General features: G+C 37.2%; 1 protein-coding gene across 1 annotated transcript; it reads left to right on the top strand.

The window, feature by feature from the left end:
• Positions 1-6,580: 6,580 nt before the first annotated feature.
• OR10G9H (olfactory receptor family 10 subfamily G member 9H) lies at positions 6,581-7,503 on the top strand. The gene is given in 2 exon segments (XM_059883194.1): positions 6,581-6,757; positions 6,760-7,503. Coding segments are annotated over 2 exon segments (921 nt in total).
• Positions 7,504-19,980: the final 12,477 nt, after the last annotated feature.

The raw sequence follows: 19,980 nt of genomic DNA, 5'->3' as shown, positions 1-19,980 counted from the left end.
GTACTGTGTATAAACAGATAACCAGTAAGAACTGACTGTATAGCACAGGGAACTCTACTCAACACTCTATGGTGACCTAAATGGGAAGAAAATCCAAGGAAGAGGGGGATATATATATATATTTATGGCTGATTCACTTTGCTTAACAGCAGAAACTAAAACAACATTGTAAAGAAACTGTACTCCAATAAAACAAATAATCTATCCTTATGCTTCTTTCTCTATGCTTTCATGACACACAAATTGTCTTTCTTGCTTTACAAAAATGGCACAATGCTAACTACACTTCTGTATATCACATACCATCCCCCCAAAAAATATCGTGTTATCTCCTGAAAACCACTCAAAGTTAACTGCTGTTGTTATATTTCAGTATTTCAAATAACTGCTTTATATTTCATGATGTAGTAGTACCATGTTTTATTTACCCATTTCTCTTTGGGAATATTCACTAGATTTTCAGTTGTCTTGCCATCAGAAATCATGTGTTAACACAGGAGTTTGAAAATATCTACTTATGTACTACTGCTTTTGTTTTCGTGAGATAGATTTCTGGTGTGGAATTACTGGATTTGAGAGTGTATATAAATATATTTAAATCTGGAAACTATCATCATTTTTTTCCAAAGAATAACCTACAAACAGATGTCAGAGGAAACATTCCTTTCATCTAAGTCAGTAAGATGTTGATATTTATAACTTGAATTACTACTTTTAATTTGAAAAAGTTCAGATGAATCAATAAAATGATTATAACTCTAAAAGAAAGTTCATGAAAAGCTAATTTGCAAAATAAGATACCCTTAAAGAATATCATGTGCTTTAGTCATGCTTGTAAAAGCAATGAAATGACATCAATAGAATCTGATTATTAATTGTAAACTTGGAAATAATTATGCTTCTTTAGGTTTCTTTAGGAAAAGCCACACTAAAGTTCTATATATTAAAAAAAAAGTAAATTTGGAAAATGTTTTAGAACACCTGAAGAAGATGGTGGAAGAGAGTGACAGTGAGATGGAGAGTGCCAGCTGGGGATGAATATTATGGATGCTGGGCCATTTTAGGCTGAGAGGAATCTGTTATGAGTCTACTTGCATTACCTTTCTTCTTAGATACAAATATTAGTTCCAGAATGACATGAACTCTTCTCAAGAGGTTCAAATAACAAACACATAAGAAATATAAGTATGATTATTAAAAACCTTTTATTAATCTCTTTCTTTTGTTTTTCTGCTTGTCAAGGTAACCTGAAGACCCAGGTGTAATTCTATCCCCTGAGACACTAAATCAAGTTAATCTCCTACCCATCTAGCTGTGTTAGTTTCCATTCTCAGCACATAAACTAGTTGGGGCCTTGAACAGAGGGTAACCACTCTTTCTCATCAAGTAAATAGAACTGTACCTGTTCTTTTATTAGTAACCTGCAAACAAATACCTCAACACAGCATATAGAAAGCTTAAAATTTTGGTTAAAAAGAACTAAAAAGGGACATGAGTTTTATGTTGAAAGACATCACATACTGGAAGGTAATTTCTTAGAAAGATAGATTTCTCTTGCTTCCCCTTATTTTCCTTCTTAAGCTTTCATTCAGAGATAAGTTACTTGGGGATTGTTAGACTTCCACCTAAGTACAGCTATCAAGTCTCTCTCTCTCTTGGGTATATATACAGCTGACCTTTCAGTAACATGGGTTTGAACACTGTGATCTACTTACATGCAAACTTTTCCAATAAATATATTGGAAATATTTTTGGAGCTTTTAAACAATTTGAAAAAAATCACAAGTAGTATAGCCTAGAAATATTGAAAAAAATAAGAAAAAGGTATGTTACAAATGCATAAATTATATGTAGATATTCATATATAGGCATAGGGCTTCCATGGTGGCTCAAAGGTAAAGAATTTACCTGCAATATGGAAGACTCAGGTTTAATTCCAGGGTCAGGAAAATCTCCTGGAGAAGGGAATGGCAACCCACTCCAGTACTGTAGCCTAGAGAATATCATGGGCAGAGGAGCCTGGCGGACTATATTCTGAGGGGTCGCAAACAGTGAGACACGACTGAGCAATTAACACTTTCACTTTCATATAGGCATAGGTGAGAGATATTTAATATAAAGCTAACATTGTGGAAACCTGTTAGTTTTTGAACCGTATCATAACTTTGCTTTCAAAGACTTACATTACCATACAGAATGCCTCTTTCGATCATCATGGAAGCAACTGTATTAGCCTATCCACCAGAGATAAGTGATTTAAAAAAAAAAGAAGAAGTAATAATGTTTTTAATACTGTGTAAGGGATAGTATGGACCTAACAGAAGCAGAAGATATTAAGAAGAGGTGGCAAGAATACACAGAAGAACTGTACAAAAAAAAGTCTTCACAACCAAGATAATCACGATGGTATGATCACTCACCTAGAGCCAGACATCCTGGAATGTGAAGTCAAGTGGGCCTTAGAAAACATCACTACGAACAAAGCTAGTGGAGGTGATGGAATTCCAGTTGAGCTATTTCAAATCCCAAAAGATGATGCTGTGAAAGTGCTGCAGTCAATATGCCAGCAAATTTGGAAAACTCAGCAGTGGCCACAGGACTGGAAAAGGTCACTTTTCATTCCAATCCCAAAGAAAGGCAATGCCAAAGAATGCTCAAACTACTGCATAATTGCACTCATCTCACACGCTAGAAAAGTAAAGCTCAAAATTCCCCAAGCCAGGCTTCAGCAATACGTGAACCATGAACTTCCAGATGTTCAAGCTGGTTTTAGAAAATGCAGAGGAACTAGAGATCAAATTGCCAACATCCACTGGATCATGGAAAAAGCAAGAGAGTTCCAGAAAACATCTATTTCTGCTTTATTGACTATGCCAAAGCCTTTGACTGTGTGAATCACAATAAATTGTGGAAATTCTGAAAGAGATGGGAATACCAGACCACCTGACCTGCCTCTTGAGAAACCTACGTGCAGGTCAGGAAGCAACAGTTAGAACTGGACATGGAACAACAGACTGGTTCCAAATAAGAAAATGAGTACGTCAAGGCTGTATATTGTCACCCTGCTCATTTAACTTATATGCAGAGTACATCATGAGAAATGCTGGACTGGAAGAAACACAAGCTGGAATCAAGATTGCTGGGAGAAATATCAATAACCTCAGATATGCAGATGACACCACCCTTATGGCAGAAAGTGAAGAGGAACTAAAAAGCTTCTTGATGAAAGTGAAAGTGGAGAGTGAAAAAGTTTGCTTAAAGCTTAACATTCAGAAAACTAAGATCATGGCATCTGGTCCCATCACTTCATGGGAAATAGATGGGGAAACAGTGGAAACAGTGACAGAATTTATTTGGGGGGGCTCCGAAATCACTGCAGATGGTGACTGCAGCCATGAAATTAAAGACACTTACTCCTTGGAAGAAAAGTTACGACCAACCTAGATAGCATATTGAAAAGCAGAGACATTACTCTGCCAACAAAGGTCCGTCTAGTCAAGGCTATGGGTTTTCCAGTAGACATGTATGGATGTGAGAGTTGGACTGTGAAGAAAGCTGAGCGCTAAAGAATTGATGCTTTTGAACTGTGGTGTTGGAGAAGACTCTTGAGCATCCCTTGGACTGCAAGGAGATCCAACCAGTCCATTCTGAAGGAGATTGGTCCCGGATGTTCTTTGGAAGGAATGATGCTAAAACTGAAACTCCAGTACTTTGGCCACCTCACGCAAAGAGTTGACTCATTGGAAAAAACTCTGATGCTGGGAGGGACTGGGGGCAGGAGGAAAAGGGTACAACAGAGGATGAGATGGCTAGATGGCATCACTGACTCGATGGATGTGAGTTTGAGTGAACTCTGGGTGTTGGTGATGGACAGGGAGGCCTGGTGTGCTGTGATTCATGGGGCCGTGAAGAGTTGGACATGACTGACTGAACTGAACTGAAGGGATAGAACTGTAATACTGTATCACATAAGAATTTTCTAAGAATTCATTCATTAATATATGGGCCAGGCTACCTTGAAGCGATAATATAGCTGCTTCTTTCTTATTAATGTGTGAGTTGTTACTGTTTTGTTTGTTTTTTTCAGTCACTAAGTTGAGTCTTACTCTTTTATGCCCCCATGGATCGTAGCCTGCCAGCCTCCTCTGTCACGGGATTTTCCAGGCAAGAATACTGGAGTGGGTTGCCATTGCCTCCTCCAGTGGATCTTCCCAACCTAGGGATTGAACTCATGTCTCCTGCATTGGCAGGTGGATTCTTTACTGCAGAGCCACCAGGGAAGTCATGAGTTGTTATAGTTGTAAACAAATACAAATATTTTCACTTTATCTTTTTGTTTTTGAGATCTAGTGTTAGTAATATGTATAACATCTACAGTGTCTTCTATAAGACAATATTGAGGTGAATGGTGACACACAGATGATTCTGTTTGTAAACAGTTGACATACACTTATAGTATCCATAAACACAGTACAGTAAGTGTATTTTCTCATTCTTATGATTTTCTTTATAACATTTTCTTTTGTTTAGCTTACTCTATTATAAGATTATAGTATATAATACATATAACATACAAAATATGTGTTAATTGACTGCTATGTTATCTATTAGGCTTCTGGTCAACAGTAGGCTATTAGTAGAGAAGTTTCTGGGAGTAAAAAGTCATATATGGATTTTTGACTGTGAAGGAGCTGAGTGAGAAGTTGATGCCACTAAGCCATGTATTGTTCAAAAGTCAACTGTATATACAACATAAATACATACATATATATATATATATATATATATATATATATATATACTGTCTGTAATAAGGACCTATGAAGAGGGACTAAGTTGCTATTACTGCTGCTGCTGCTGCTGCTGCCAAGTCGCTTCAGTCGTGTCCGACTCTTAGTGACCCCATGGACTGCAGCCCACCAGGCTCCTCCATCCATGGGCTTTTCCAGGCAAGAGTACTGGAGTGGGGTGCCATTGCCTTCTCGGAAGTTGCTATTACAAGAACACACAATTCAAACATTGATACCTTTCATTGATACTCCTGTCTCAGGTTACCTTGCAATTCACCTGATGAAAATTTTCATACTTTATCTGATTTAAACATGATGTATTCTGATGGTGGAATCCCACTGGTACAGTAAAAATTTCCATTTTTGAGTTCTGATATCCATATAGGTGATTAGGATAAGTCTATGTTATTTATTTTCGTATTTGAAAAATATAGCTTTATTTTAGCTCAAGCCACATTGTCTGGAGATATGATCATTTTTATGGTCATTTTGCTAAGACCAGAGAACCTTGTTTCTCCCATGTTGGTGAGTAATTGCTCAAAAAATAATAACAATATTGATCTCAACAATATTTGCATTAAATTACAAACATCACCTCTTCCTCAATTCCCACTGTAAACAATTCCTGCTTTTCTTGACTTCTAGATGGCATAGACCCTTTATTCTTTCACTGGTTCTGTCTTTCTTATCACAGGTAGTAGGTTTTAAATATGCGTCAGATATTTGATGGAATTGTTTTCTGTTGTGAGGGCATCACCTGGATTTATGAGTATGAGGAATGGAAGATGGGGGAGGGATATCATCTTTAATAATACTTTCATATTTAAGACTGAAATATGTATGTTAGAAACCAGCCCCTACCCAGTGGATTGTAGCTGGGAGAACACATATCAGCTCTGTTCTTAGAGCCTCATAAACCATAATCTCACATAAGACAAGCATCATACCAGCAATCTTATGAGGGTTGGTATTTTACTGATCATATTGGAGATTGTAGAATTCTGTATTGGAGTTTAGATTCTTAACCTGCTCCAAGAGTATTTCCTATATAAGCAGGTAGTGGTATTAATGAGATACCAGTACCAATACCAATGATGAAATTTTCTTTGAAGTTGTAGCTTTTGAAATTGAGAAGTCTCTATAGCACAATGAGAATTTTTGCTCTCTCTCTCTCTATATATATATACACATATATGATATATACATTTATTATATATATTATGCATACATATATATCATATATTATATATATGGCAATTTTGTAATAAAAGGCACAGTGCTGTGTGGTTCACTATCATTTACTGAGCAGTCCCAAGTTACTGAGTCCCAGTTACTGAGCTTCAGGGAACTGAATAACGACAACCTCAATAAATTTGTAAGTGGATCGTGAAGATTTCAAACTCAGCCAATACCTTGATTTCAATGTGGTGAGTCCTTGAGCAGGAAAACCCAGGTGATTTGACTCAAAAAACCTTTAAGAGAGTAAATTTGAATTGTTTTATGCTACTGAATTTGTAGTAGTTTATGATACACCAATAGATGAATGCATAGAATTTCTCCACTTCCTTTTGCATATCTGTGTGTGTGAGAGAGAGAGAGAAAGAGAGGATGATGGTGAAATCATTTCATTACTTTTTTCAAAGAAGCTTCATAATAAACAAAGTTGAGTATGACTCTAGAATTATCTGCCTTGAATGATGCAGCTTCTATCTAGAGAATGGGTTCTCAGTTCTCCCTTAATGCTGGGTGCTTTTGATATTCCCACAGAGAGAGAGCGAAAATGTGGAGAAATGACAAACGTGAGCCTAGTGACAACGTTCATCCTCACGGGCCTTCCCCATGCACCAGAGCTGGACACATTCCTCTTTGGAATCTTCCTGGTGATCTATGTCCTCACTGTGGTGGGGAACCTTCTCATCCTGCTGGTGATTATAGTGAATCCCCTCCTGCACGCCCCCATGTACTACACTTCCTGACCCACTTGTCATTCTCCACAGTCACTAGGCCCAAAATGCTGATGACCCTGGTGTCCCCAGAAGGCAGTGCTATCTCCTTTCCCAGCTGTGTGGCCCAGCTCTACTCCTTCCACTTCCTGGGCAGCACTGAGTGCTTCCTCTACACCGTCATGTCCTATGACCGCTTCCTGGCCATCAGTTACCCGCTCAGGTATGCCAGCATGATGAGTGGGAGGACGTGCGCTCTCCTGGCCACAACCACGTGGCTCAGTGGCTCTGTGCACTCTGCTGTCCAGACCACATTGACGTTCCATTTGCCCTTCTGTGGACCCAACCAGATCCAGCATTACTTCTGCGATGCACCACCCATCCTCAAACTGGCCTGTGCAGACACCTCTGCCAATGAGTTGGTGATCTTTGTCAACAATGGGGTGGTGGCTTCAGGCTGCTTTCTCCTGATAGTGCTGTCCTACGTATCCATCGTCCATTCCATCCTGAAGATCTGCACCTCAGAAGGGAGATGGAGAGCCTTCCAGACCCGTGCCTCCCACTGCACTGTGGTCCTTTGCTTCTTTGTTCCCTGTGTTTTCATTTACCTGAGACCAGGCTCCAAGGAGGCTATGGACAGGATTGTGGCTGTTTTCTACACTGTGATGATGCCCCTTCTGAACCCTGTGGTCTACACCCTGAGGAACAAGGACGTGAAGAAAGCTCTGTTGAAGTTTAAAGACAAAGTAGCATATTCACAGAGCAAATAATCTTTGCACTGTACATATGCTTATTTTAAAAATAGTAATAAAATAGTATAATATAGTAATATAATTTCATCAACATGAAATGTACTATGTATATAGTTCTCAGGGTTAAACTTTATTCAAACTACTTAGAAATATCTGTTTCACAGATTTCTTTGAGAATTTTTAAAAACTACAAATTTTTTATTTACAATAAACATGCTTAAATTTTGATCTATGAACTCATTTCTCTGCAGTACATTTATGTTACATTTTTTCCCACTCATTGACATATAGTTAACATATAACATCTTTTCTGCCTTTTTAAGGGCTTCCCTGGTGGCTCAGATGGTAAAGAATTTGCCTGCAGTGCAGGAAACCTGGTTCGATCCCTAGGTCGGGAAGATCTCCTGGAGAAGTAAATGGCAACCCACTCCAGTATTCTTACTTGGAAAATCCCGTGATCAGAGGAGCTACAGTCCATGAGGTCTCAAAGAGTCAAACAACTGAGCGACTTCACTTTCTACCTTTTTAAAAAGTAAATATTCAGTCTGGACCTCGGATGCAGAGGAGTGACTTATTTATATATTCTTAAGTTGATAATATGCTTTTTTGTTTATGTCTTATGCACACAAACATGGGGATTTAGAATCTGGGGATACTGTTTACACTGTTCAAGGACAGCAGCAATTATCAGAGGTCATTTACCTATGGATGCAGCTGTGCACCTGCCTCCTCGGTTCTTTTTGTGGCTGCATGTGTGTGTGTGTGTGTGTGTGTGTGTGTGTGTGTGTATGTTTGTGTCTACGTGTGTGTCTGTTTGCATGAAGGTCCCAAGGTAACTAGTCCTGTTCCCAGGACATCTTGACCCTGGTTGGTGCTGCCACACTGAAAGAGTCCCAGACTTCTGAGCAACTTGTCTCTCTAGATAGGTCTGCCAGGATAAGCTGTGGCTCTGAGAGACTCCTTTCAGAGACTGGGAACCATCACCACCTTCAGAGAGCCCTGTGGTTTCTCAGGTTTGGTCAGTGTGATCAGGACAAAGCTACCATCAAATACCTTCAGTCTCCATCACACGATCTGACTTTAAATTCTTGTATTACTGGACCAGATGCCCATATTCAGCACAATCATTCTATGCTGGGTTTTTTCACTATTGGTGGTGATGATGGTCATGCTGCCCAGAGAGCTCCTTAGATTCACCAAACCTAAGCCTCCTCTGAGACAGGAACACCATACATTGCAGGCTGGAGCCAAGGGTGCTTCCTATTTAGAAAGTAGAATAATTAAAGTGTAATTAAGTCACTTGGTATCATGGGATTTCAACATATTTCTTTTACAAGTTAGAAAAATAAGGCCTAGTAAAGACAGAACACCCCAAAAAAAAAAAAAAAAAACACAGAGCATAGCTACACAGCCCATACTAGTGGACTTCCACATATAATCATGAAGATGTGACTGTACCTCAATTTCTCATCTGTTAAAGACCTTCTCTAGCAATACTGTTCAGAGGATTAAATGATTTAGTGGAAGTAAATGTACTTGAGCAAAATCAAGTCACAATAAATTCTTAAAGTTTTAAAATTAAAACATGTGACCACCAGCCAGATAATCTGATTCTCAGAATCTTTTCTTCTACAATTTATTTCAGTGACTCTAGCCACTGACATAATATTTGGTAGATGCATGAATGTAGCTTTCTTTAAATCGCTGATAATAAATTATAGTCATGATTATCACCATTATTCACAATGTAACTATTCTGATTAGCTATTTTGATAAATTTTATATGGTCATATTTATTAGTTTTCAAGGAACTTAATAATTATAAAATCAATGAAAATAACATTGTACCAAATTAAATTATTCTAGAACAATTCAGAGGCAAAAATATAAATATTACTGAGCTTAGAATATACTAGACACTTTATAATTTAATCATTACAAGAACCCTATGAGATCTATACTGTTGATATGTAAGGTGAGAAAACTAAAGATGATTAGGTTGCTTGCTCAGATATGCAGATTTAATAAGGAATATGGTCAAGGCTTAACCCCAGATATCCTGCACCAAAGCCCATGATGTTAAACTTTACCCTACATTGCTATTACTAAACATGAGGAAACTTTTAAGTGTTTGGTGAGGACAATATCAATGAACATCAATAATCATTGAAACAACAAAGCAGATAATTTTGTACAGTTGTATTTTATATATCAAATGCAATTTCTTATAAACTACTTTTCTCCCCATATACTATGAAAAGCACCCTAGCTACCTTGCCTTTGCCTGATTTAGATTCTAAATGCTTCATCACACTGTTTATTTACATGCTCCACATTAAGTTGTGGATGTCTCAAGGAAAAATATTGTCTTATCCTGTAGTAATCCATCTTTATAAATGTTTTTCTCCTTTCTTTAGGATGCTTTCTCTGCTATAGGCCATTTCTATTTCCCAATATACTTATTTACTTTCTTAGGGACCCAGTTTCTGATGCACACTCATAATATTAGGTATTCCTCCTAAACAGGGGCCTTCTTTTTCTCTCCATGCTGTTTCTGCTTTCCTTGTTCAAGTCCCTAGTAACTCTAGTTTGTCAGATATTTCAGTTGGGAGATAAAGCTGTTGCATCAAATTTTACAAATCTAAACATTTCCCCCTTTTCTTCGACATTTGTCTCTAATGTGATATGATTATCCCAGTATAAAGCTACTCTGAAACTCAGTGTCTGCCCATAATCCTTCCTTCTACAATTCTTCTTCATACAATTGAAAAGGGATAAGAGAAGAGATAAATAGAAAAAACTGAGAGAGTTCAAATGGCATGAAAAATCTCTGGAAAATAAAGAAGCATAGTGTATAATTTTAATACTTCTATAATGAATTCTTCATATCTTCAAATATTAATTGGGAAAACTTTATTTTGTAAATACTTCCTTATGTCATTACTATGCCCTAAAAGTTATCAGGCCTGTTTTCAAAAGGGAAAAAAAATTTTAATAATAATAAAATAATTCAGAGTTGATGTTTCCATTCCAGTTGGGGAATGATGAAAACAGGAAAAACTTTCAACATCTTGTGTCATATTCATGTATGCTCTTGGGTCTTTCCTTACAGTAATAGCTACAGAGTATTGAACTTGTCCTTGGAGACTCATTATTATGCTATCATTCCCCTGTTAACCCCAAATTTTAAAACATTGTTTGTAATAGCATGATGTGTCTAATTGATTCCTTGAAGTTATAGTTTCTGAGTTAACTAGTAGCCAAAAGGGATCTTAAATTATAGAAGTACATAATTAAATTATGAGATGTAAGTAGATAGCATGGAAAGAAGCGGGGTAAATCCAGAAGGAATAGGATGACTTTTATAATAATCTTAATGTTGATACTGTCCATCCATTCAATCCTGCATTCTCAATTAAATAATCAATGCAATAATTCCTTTAAAATTTTAATTAAATGAGTATTATATTTAAGGCCCTGTGTGCTGTAGTTCATGGGGTTGCAAAGAGTCAGATATGACTGGGCATCTGAACAACAGCAACAAAATATTTAAGGCACAGGAAATAGAGAACATCGAGACAGTAATTGTGTTCTAAAGGTCCAGCATCCATACCTGAAACACATAAGTAAACAAGTGAGTTTTAGAATGTCATAAAGTATACATCAGGTGAAATCGTAAACCATATGGCATCTAACAGAGGTTAGGCAGTTGAATGAGTCACAATCTGAAAATAAAACTACAGACACAGATAATAAGGATTTCTCCAAGCATGTAATTCATATTAATAACATGTAACCCACTCCAGTGTTCTTGCCTGGAGAATTCCAGGAACGGGGGAGCCTGGTGAGCTGCTGTCTATGGGGTCGCACAGAGTCGGACACAACTGAAGTGACTTAGCAGCAGCAGCAGCAGCAGCAGCAAGCATAAATAATATGGACTTCTCTGGTGACTTAGTGGTAAAGAAACTACTTGCCAAAGCAGGAGATGCAGGTTCAGTCCCTGGGTAGAGAAGATACCCTGGAGGATAAAATGGCAACCCACTCCAGTATTCTTGCCTGGGAAATCACATGGACAGAGGAGCATGGCGGGCTACAGTCCATAGGGTCTCAAAGAGTCGGATATGACTGAGTATGCATGAATAATATAGAGATTATTTCAGTTCACGTGTTTTGGAGTCTGCCCCAAATTCTCAGAGATTCTGCTTTTCACCCCAGGTCACAATGCATTTTGAGTCCTTTAGTTCTAATAAGAAGAAATTTTGGACACAAGAGACTAAATTCAAAAGTTTTCACCTCTGTTTTTATTCTCTGATAATCTCAATGCCCAGACAATGCATATATATTGGCCAGGACTTACCTTCTTCCATCACAAGAAGGCCAGAATGTGCATTTCTTTTGTGTCTCTGTGGTGGTGATGTGGAAATATTAGGCAGCCTGTAGTAAGATATTAAAAGCAGTAAAATAGTAAAAGAAGGGGATGGCAGAGTATGAGATGGTTAGAATAACAGACTCAATAGATGTGAATTTGAACAAACTCCAGGAGATAGTGGAGGACAGAGGAGCCTGGCATGTTGCAGTCCATGGGATCACAAAGAGTCAGACACAACTTAGTGAGTGGACAACAAAACAAAAGGTTCAGTACCACTCTATGCATCTATTTCACCCACAGTCAGCAGGGGCAGTGGAAAGCCATAAAAAGAATTTTGAAAATGTGTTTGAAATTTGTGCAGAATCAAGTCTGAAGTGGTCAGATGCCCTAATGATAGCACTTAAGATCATTATATATAAAGAGAAGACAAGGACTCTCCTGGAGTGACATATTAATGGACAAGACATATAAGACTTTTCATCACTCCTCTAGAGGATGTCCACTGGATGTATATTCACATGTTTGATTATGTGATATTGGGGTATTCTGAAATTATTAATGAAGCATTACAAGCCATTCACAGGTGTTCACAACTCCAAAACTCAACTCAGAAGAGCAATGTCATAACAGGCAATCTGCTGTATATTAACTAAACATCACTGTTAGAGGCCATGCTAAATTCTAAACAATCAAAGACCTTTACAGTCATTTAAGTACATGTATCAGCTTTCTATATTTTTTATATTGTTGTCCTCTATTTTATTTCCAACTGTGTTGTAAAGTTCACAAGATATTGTCTCTGTCCATGGGATTCCCCAGGCAAGAATACTAGAACGGGTTGACACTCCCTTCTCCAGGGGATCTTCCCCAACCCAGGGATCGAATCCAGGTCTCCTGCATTGAAGGCAGATTCTTTACTGTCTAAACCACCACGGAAGCCCACTTTAATAATCACACTTATTAAATAAACACTTATTAAATAAGTGTTATTTAATATTTATTTAATAAATATTTAATAAATTTTTAATTTATTAAATTTTTAATTTTATATTATTTAATTAAATAAAAATAAATAAATAAAAAAATAAATAAATAAATAAAATATTATATTTTTAAATTTAATAAATATTTAATAAAAATAGGTGTTTCATTTCTACCTACATATTTACCTTTTCCAGTGCTATTTATTCCTTCTTACACTTCCATCTGGGATCATTTTATTCAATTTTAGAATTTCCTGTGGTAATTTCTATATTGATGGGCTATATTTTATATTGTTAATACTTGTTAATAGAAACTACTTCACCATGGCTGTGTAGAAATAATTTTCCTCTTTGTTTTTAATTTGTAATTTGACTTTCCTTTTTGCCTGATTTTAAAAATCAACTTTAGAGAGGTGTGAAATTGAAGAAAACAGGGAAAACCACTAGACCATTCAAGTATGACCTAAATCAAATCCCTTATGATTATACAGTGGAAGTGAGAAATAGATTTAAGGACCTAGATCTGATAGATTCATAGTTCATCTGAGTGCCTGATGAACTATGGAATGAGGTTCGTGACATTGTACAGGAGACAGGGATTAAGACCATCCCCCTGGAAAAGAAATGCAAAAAAGCAAAATAGCTGTCTGGGGAGGTCTTACAAATAGCTGTGAAAAGAAGAGAAGTGAAAAGCAAAGGAGAAAAGGAAAGATATAAGCATCTGAATGCAGAGTTGCAAAGAATAGCAAGAAGAGATAAGAAAGCCTCCCTCAGCCATCAATGCAAAGAAATAGAGGAAAACAACAGAATGGGAAAGACTAGGGATCTCTTCAAGAAAATTAGAGATACCAAGGGAAGATTTCATGCAAAGATGGGTTCAATAAAGGACAGAAATGGTATGGACCTAACAGAAGCAGAAGATATTAAGAAGAGGTAGCAAGAATATACAGAAGAACTGTACAAAAAAGATCTTCACAACTCAGATAATCACGATGGTGTGATCACTGACCTAGAGCCAGACATCCTGGAATGTGAAGTCAAGTAGGCCTTAGAAAGCATCACTACGAACAAAACTAGTGGAGGTGATGGAATTCCAGTTGAGCTATTCCAAATCCTGAAAGATGATCCTGTGAAAGTGCCGCACTCAATATGCCAGCAAATTTGGAAAACTCAGCAGTGGCCACAGGACTGGAAAAGGTCACTTTTCATTCCAATCCCAAAGAAAGGCAATGCCAAAGAATGCTCAAACTACCACACAATTGCACTCATCTCACAGGTTAGTAAAGTAATGCTCAAAATTCTCCAAGCCAGGCTTCAGCAATATGTGAACCGTGAACTCCTTGATGTTCAAGCTGGTTTTAGAAAATGCAGAGGAACCAGAGACCAATTTGACAACATCCACTGGATCATGGAAAAAGCAAGAGAGTTCCAGAAAAACATCTATTTCTGCTTTATTGACTATGCCAAAGCCTTTGACTGTGTGGATCACAATAAACTGTGGAAAATTCTGAAAAAGATGGGAATACTGATCTGCCTCTTGAGAAATCTGTATGCAGGTCAGGAAGTAACAGTTAGAACTGGACATGGAACAACAGACTGGTTCCAAATAGGAAAAGGAGTACGTCAAGGCTGCATATTGTCACCCTGCTCATTTAACTTATATGCAGAGTACATCATGAGAAGCACTGGACTGGAAGAAATACAAGCTGGAATCAAGATTTCTGGGAGAAATATCAATAACCACAGATATGCAGATGACACCACCCTTATGGCAGAAAGTGAAGAGGAACTAAAAAGCTTCTTGATGAAAGTGAAAGTGGAGAGTGAAAAAGTTTGCTTAAAGCTCAACATTCAGAAAACTAAGATCATGGCATCTGGTCCCATCACTTCATGGGAAATAGATGGGGAAACAGTGGAAACAGTGTCAGACTTTATTTTGGGGGACTCCAAAATCAGTGTAGATGGTGACTGCAGCCATGAAATTAAAAGACACTTACTCCTTGAAAGGAAAGTTATGACCAACCTAGATAGCATACTCAAAAGCAGAGACATTACTTTGCCAACAGAAGTCCGTCTAGTCAAGGCTATGGTTTTCCTGTGGTCATGTATGGATGTGAGAGTTGGACTGTGAAGAAGGCTGAGCACCAAATAATTGATGCTTTTGAACTGTGGTGTTGGATAAGACTCTTGAGCATCCCTTGGACTGCAAGGAGATCCAACCAGTCCATTCTGAAGGAGATCAGCCCTGGGATTTCTTTGGAGGGAATGATGCTAAAGCTGAAACTCCAGTACTTTGGCCACCTCATGCGAAGAGTAGACTCATTGGAAAAGACCCTGATGCTGGGAGGGATTGGGGGCAGGAGGAGAAGGGGACAACAGAGGATGAGATGGCTGGATGGCATCACGGATTTGATGGACATGAGTCTGAGTGAACTCCGGGAGTTTGTGATGGACAGGGAGGCCTGGAGTGCTGCAGCTCATGGGGTCACAAAGAGTTGGACACGACTGAGCAACTGAACTGAACTGAACTGAATGTGCATTCACTAAAATGCATACATTTTGGGCACACAGTTTGACCTGTTATGACAAATGTTAACTTCTACAAAAATCAGTATTAAAAAACCTCTCCATCACTGTATGGAACACCTTGTGTCCCTTCTTGGTCATCTCCCACCTCCTGAGACCCAGACTCAACTGCTCTCTCTCACTGTAGATTAGATTTAACCTAGAGTTTCCTAAATATGGGATCATATGTTACATATACTTTTGTGTCTCATTTATTTTTTTAATTGAAACATAGTTATTTATGGTATCATATTAGTTCCTGGTATACAGTATATTGATTCTGTATTTTTACAGATTGCTGCTGCTAAGTCACTTCAGTTGTGTCCGACTCTGTGTGACCCCAGAGACAGCAGCCCACCGGGCTTCCCCATCCCTGGGATTCTCCAGGCAAGAACAGTGGAGTGGGTTGCCATTTCCTTCTCCAATGCATGAAAGTGAAAAGTGAAAGTGAAGTCACTCAGTCGTGTCCAACCCTCAGCGACCCCATGGACTGCAGCCTTCCAGGCTCCTCCATCCATGGGATTTTCCAGGCAAGAGTCCTGGAGTGGGGTGCCATTGCCTTATCTGATTTTTACAGATTAAATGCCCTTAAAAACTACAATTTTTTGTAATTCCTTGTGTTATACACTATATCCTTATGACTTACTTATTATATATATTGGTTTGTATATATTAATCCCATTTCTATTGATCATCTGCCTTTTCCTCATTCATCTGAGTATTTGTACATAGCAATAATTCATTTCTCACTGTAGGGATTTGTGTTGTTTCAATTGGGTATATTATTAATGAAGATGTTATGTACATTTATTTGCAAATGTTTGTGGGCATTTGTTTTCAATATTCCTGGGTAAACATAAAAAACTAGAACGTCTAAGTCAAATGATAAGTTAAATTACAAGTCAGCTATACCATTTTATATATCCACTAGCAATATATGAGTTCCAATTTCTCTCTATCCTCACTAATATTTGATGTTGTCACTTTCAAAACCTTAACCAATTGAATATGTGTGATAACACTTTATTATGGCTTAATTTTACATTTTACTGTTGATTAACGATGCTGAGCATTTTTCATCTTTGGCCATTCACTTATTTCCTTTGTGAAGTGTGTAGTCAAGTCTTTTGTCCATTTCTCATTGAATTGTTTGCTTTTGATTATTGACTTGTGAGATATCTTTACACATTTATTACAAATGTTTGCATCCAATGTGTGTCATACCTACCCATGTTTTTATTAACACCATTTGAAGAACACAGTTTTTAATTTAAGTAAAATCCAGTTTTTAATTTATTTTTATGGCCCATATTTTTCTGGCCTTTCTAAGAAATCTACACCAACTCCATGTTTATGAAAGTTCTCTCTCACATTCCCCATGGAAATGCTTTTACATTTAGGTCAATAATCCAGTTGAGAAGATAAATAAAATAGACACACCATTAGCCAGACTCATCAAGAAAAAAGGGAGAAGAATCAAATCAACAGAATTAGAAATGAAAGTGGAGCAATCACAACAGACAACACAGAAATACAAAGGATCATAAGAGACTACTATCAGCAACTATATGCCAATAAAATGGACAACTTGGAAGAAATGGTCAAAGTCTTAGAAAAGTATAATTTTCCAAAACTGAACAGGAAGAAATAGAAAATCTTAACAGACCCATCACAAGCACCGAAATTGAAACTGTAATCAAAATCTTCCAACAAATGAAAGCCCAGGGCCAGATGGTTTCACAGGTGAATTCTACCAAAAATTAATCCTACTCAAACACTTCCAGAAAATTGAAGAGGGAGGTAAACTGCCAAACTCATTCTATGAGGCCACCATCACCCTAATACCAAAACCAGACAAAGATGGCATGAAAAAAGAAAACTACAGGCCAATATCACTGATGAACATAGATGAAAAAATCCTCAAGAAAATTCTAGCAAACAGAATCCAACAACATAATAAAAAGATCATACATCATGGGCTGGGCTTTATCCCAGGGATGCAATGATTCTTTAATATCTGCAAATCAATCAATGTGATACACCACATTAACAAATTGAAAGATAAAAACCATATGATTATCTCAATAGATGCAGAGAAAGCCTTTGACAAAATTCAGTATCCATTTCTGATAAAAACCCTCCAGAAAGCAGGACTATAAGGAACATACCTCAACATAATAAAAGCTATATATGATAAACCCACAGCAAACATTATCCTCAATGGTAAAAAAAAATGAAAGTATTTCCCCTAAAGTCAGGAACAAAACAAGGGTACCCACCTTCACCACTACTATTCAACATTGTTTTGGAAGTTTTAGCCACAGCAATCAGATAAGACAAAGGAATAAAAAGAATGCAAATTGGAAAAGAAGAAGTAAAACTCTGCAGATGACATGATCCTCTACATAGAAAACCCTAAAGACTCCACCAGAAAATTACTAGAGCTAATCAATGAATATAGTAAAGTTGCAGGATATAAAATCAACACATGGAAATTCCTTGCATTCTTATACACTAATAATGAGAAAATAGAGAAATTAAGGAAACAATTCCATTCACCATTGCAATGAAAAGAATAAAATACTTAGGAATATATCTACCTAAAGAAATTAAAGACCTATATATAGAAAATTATAAAACACTGGTGGAAGAAATCAAAGAGGACACTAATAAGTGGAGAAATATACCATGTTCATGGATCAGAAGAATCAATATAGTGAAAATGAGTATACTACCCAAAGCAATCTATAGATTCAATGCAATCCCTATCAAGCTACCAACAGTATTTTTCACAGAGCTAAGAACAAATAATTTCACAATTTGTATGGAAATACAAAAAAAAAAAAAACAACTCAAATAGCCAAAGCAATCTTGAGAAAGAAGAATGGAACTGGATGAATCAACCTGACTGACTTCAGGTTCTACTACAAAGCCACAGTCATCAAGACAGTATGGTACTGGCACAAAGACAGAAATATAGACCGATGGAACAAAATAGAAAGCCCAGAGATAAATCCATGCACCTATGGACATCTCATCTTTGACAAAGGAGGCAAGAATATACAATGGAGAGAAGACAATCTCTTTAACAAGTGGTGCTGGGAAAACTGGCCAACCACTTGTAAAAGAATGAAACTAGAACACTTTCTAACACCATACACTAAAATAAACTCAAAATGGATTAAAGATCTAAATGTAAGACCAGAAACTATAAAACTCCTAGAGGAAAACATAGGCAAAACACTCTCTGACATAAATCACAGCAGGATCATCTATGACACACCTCCCAGAGTAATGGAAATAAAAGCAAAAATAAACAAATGGGACCTAACTAAACTCAAAAGCTTCTGCACAACAAAGGAAACTAAACAAGGTGAAAAGACAGCCTTCAGAATGGGAGAAAATAATAGCAAATGAAGCAAATGACAAAGAATTCATCTCAAAAATATACAAGCAGCTCATGCAGCTCAATTCCAGAAAAATAAATGACTCAATCAAAAAAATGGGCCAAAGAACTAAATAGACATTTCCCCAAAGAAGACATACAGATGGCTAAAAAATACATGAAAAGATGCTCAACGTCACTAATTATCAGAGAAATGCAAATCAAAACCACAGTGAGGTACTATCTCACTCCAGTCACAATGCCTGTTATCAAAAAGGCAAAACAATACAATATTGTGAAGTAAAAAAATTAAATCAAATTTAAAAAAAAGTCTATAAACAATAAATGCTGGAGAGGGTGTGGAGAAAAGGGAACCCTCTTACATTGTTGGTGGGAATGCAAACTAGTACAGCCACTATGGAGAACAGTGTGGGGATTTCTTAAAAACTGGAAATAGAACTGCCATATGACCCAGCAATCCCACTGCTGGGCATACACACTGAGGAAACCAGAATTGAAAGAGACATACGTACCCCAATGTTCATCGCAGTACTGTTTACAATAGCCAGGACATGGAAGCAACCTAGGTGTCCACCAGCAGACAAATGGATAATAAAGCTGTGATACATACACACAATGGAATATTACTCAGCTATTAAAAAGAATGCATTTGAATCAGTTCTAATGAGGTGGATGAAACTGGAGCCTGTTGTACAGAGTGAAGTAAGTCAGAAAGGAAAACACTAATATAGCATATTAATACATATATATGGAATTCAGAAAGATGGTAATGATGATCCTATATGCAAGACAGCAAAAAAAAGACAGATATAAAGAACAGACTTTTGGACTCAGTGGGAGAAGGCAAGGGTGGGATAATTTGAGAGAAGAGCATTGAAACATGTTTATTACCATATGTGAAATAGATTGACAGTCCAGGTTCGATGCATGAGACAGGGCACTTAGGGCCAGTGCACTGGGATGACCCTGAGGGATGGGATAGGGAGGGAGGTGGGAGAGGGGTTCAGGATGGGGGACACAGGTACACCCATGGCTGATTAATGTGAATGTATGGCAAAAACTGCTACAATATTGTAAAGCAATTCACCTCCAATTAAAATAAATAAATTAATTTACTAAAAAAATAATATTTTTTTAATAAAGAGTATGGTAACACTCAAAATTTGGTTTTT

The sequence above is a fragment of the Bos taurus genome, chromosome 29 (assembly GCF_002263795.3).
Source record: "Bos taurus isolate L1 Dominette 01449 registration number 42190680 breed Hereford chromosome 29, ARS-UCD2.0, whole genome shotgun sequence".
NCBI classification, from domain to species: domain Eukaryota; kingdom Metazoa; phylum Chordata; class Mammalia; order Artiodactyla; family Bovidae; genus Bos; species Bos taurus.
The sequence above is the reverse complement of the archived record's forward strand: the minus strand, read 5'-3'. Positions and strand labels throughout refer to the sequence as shown.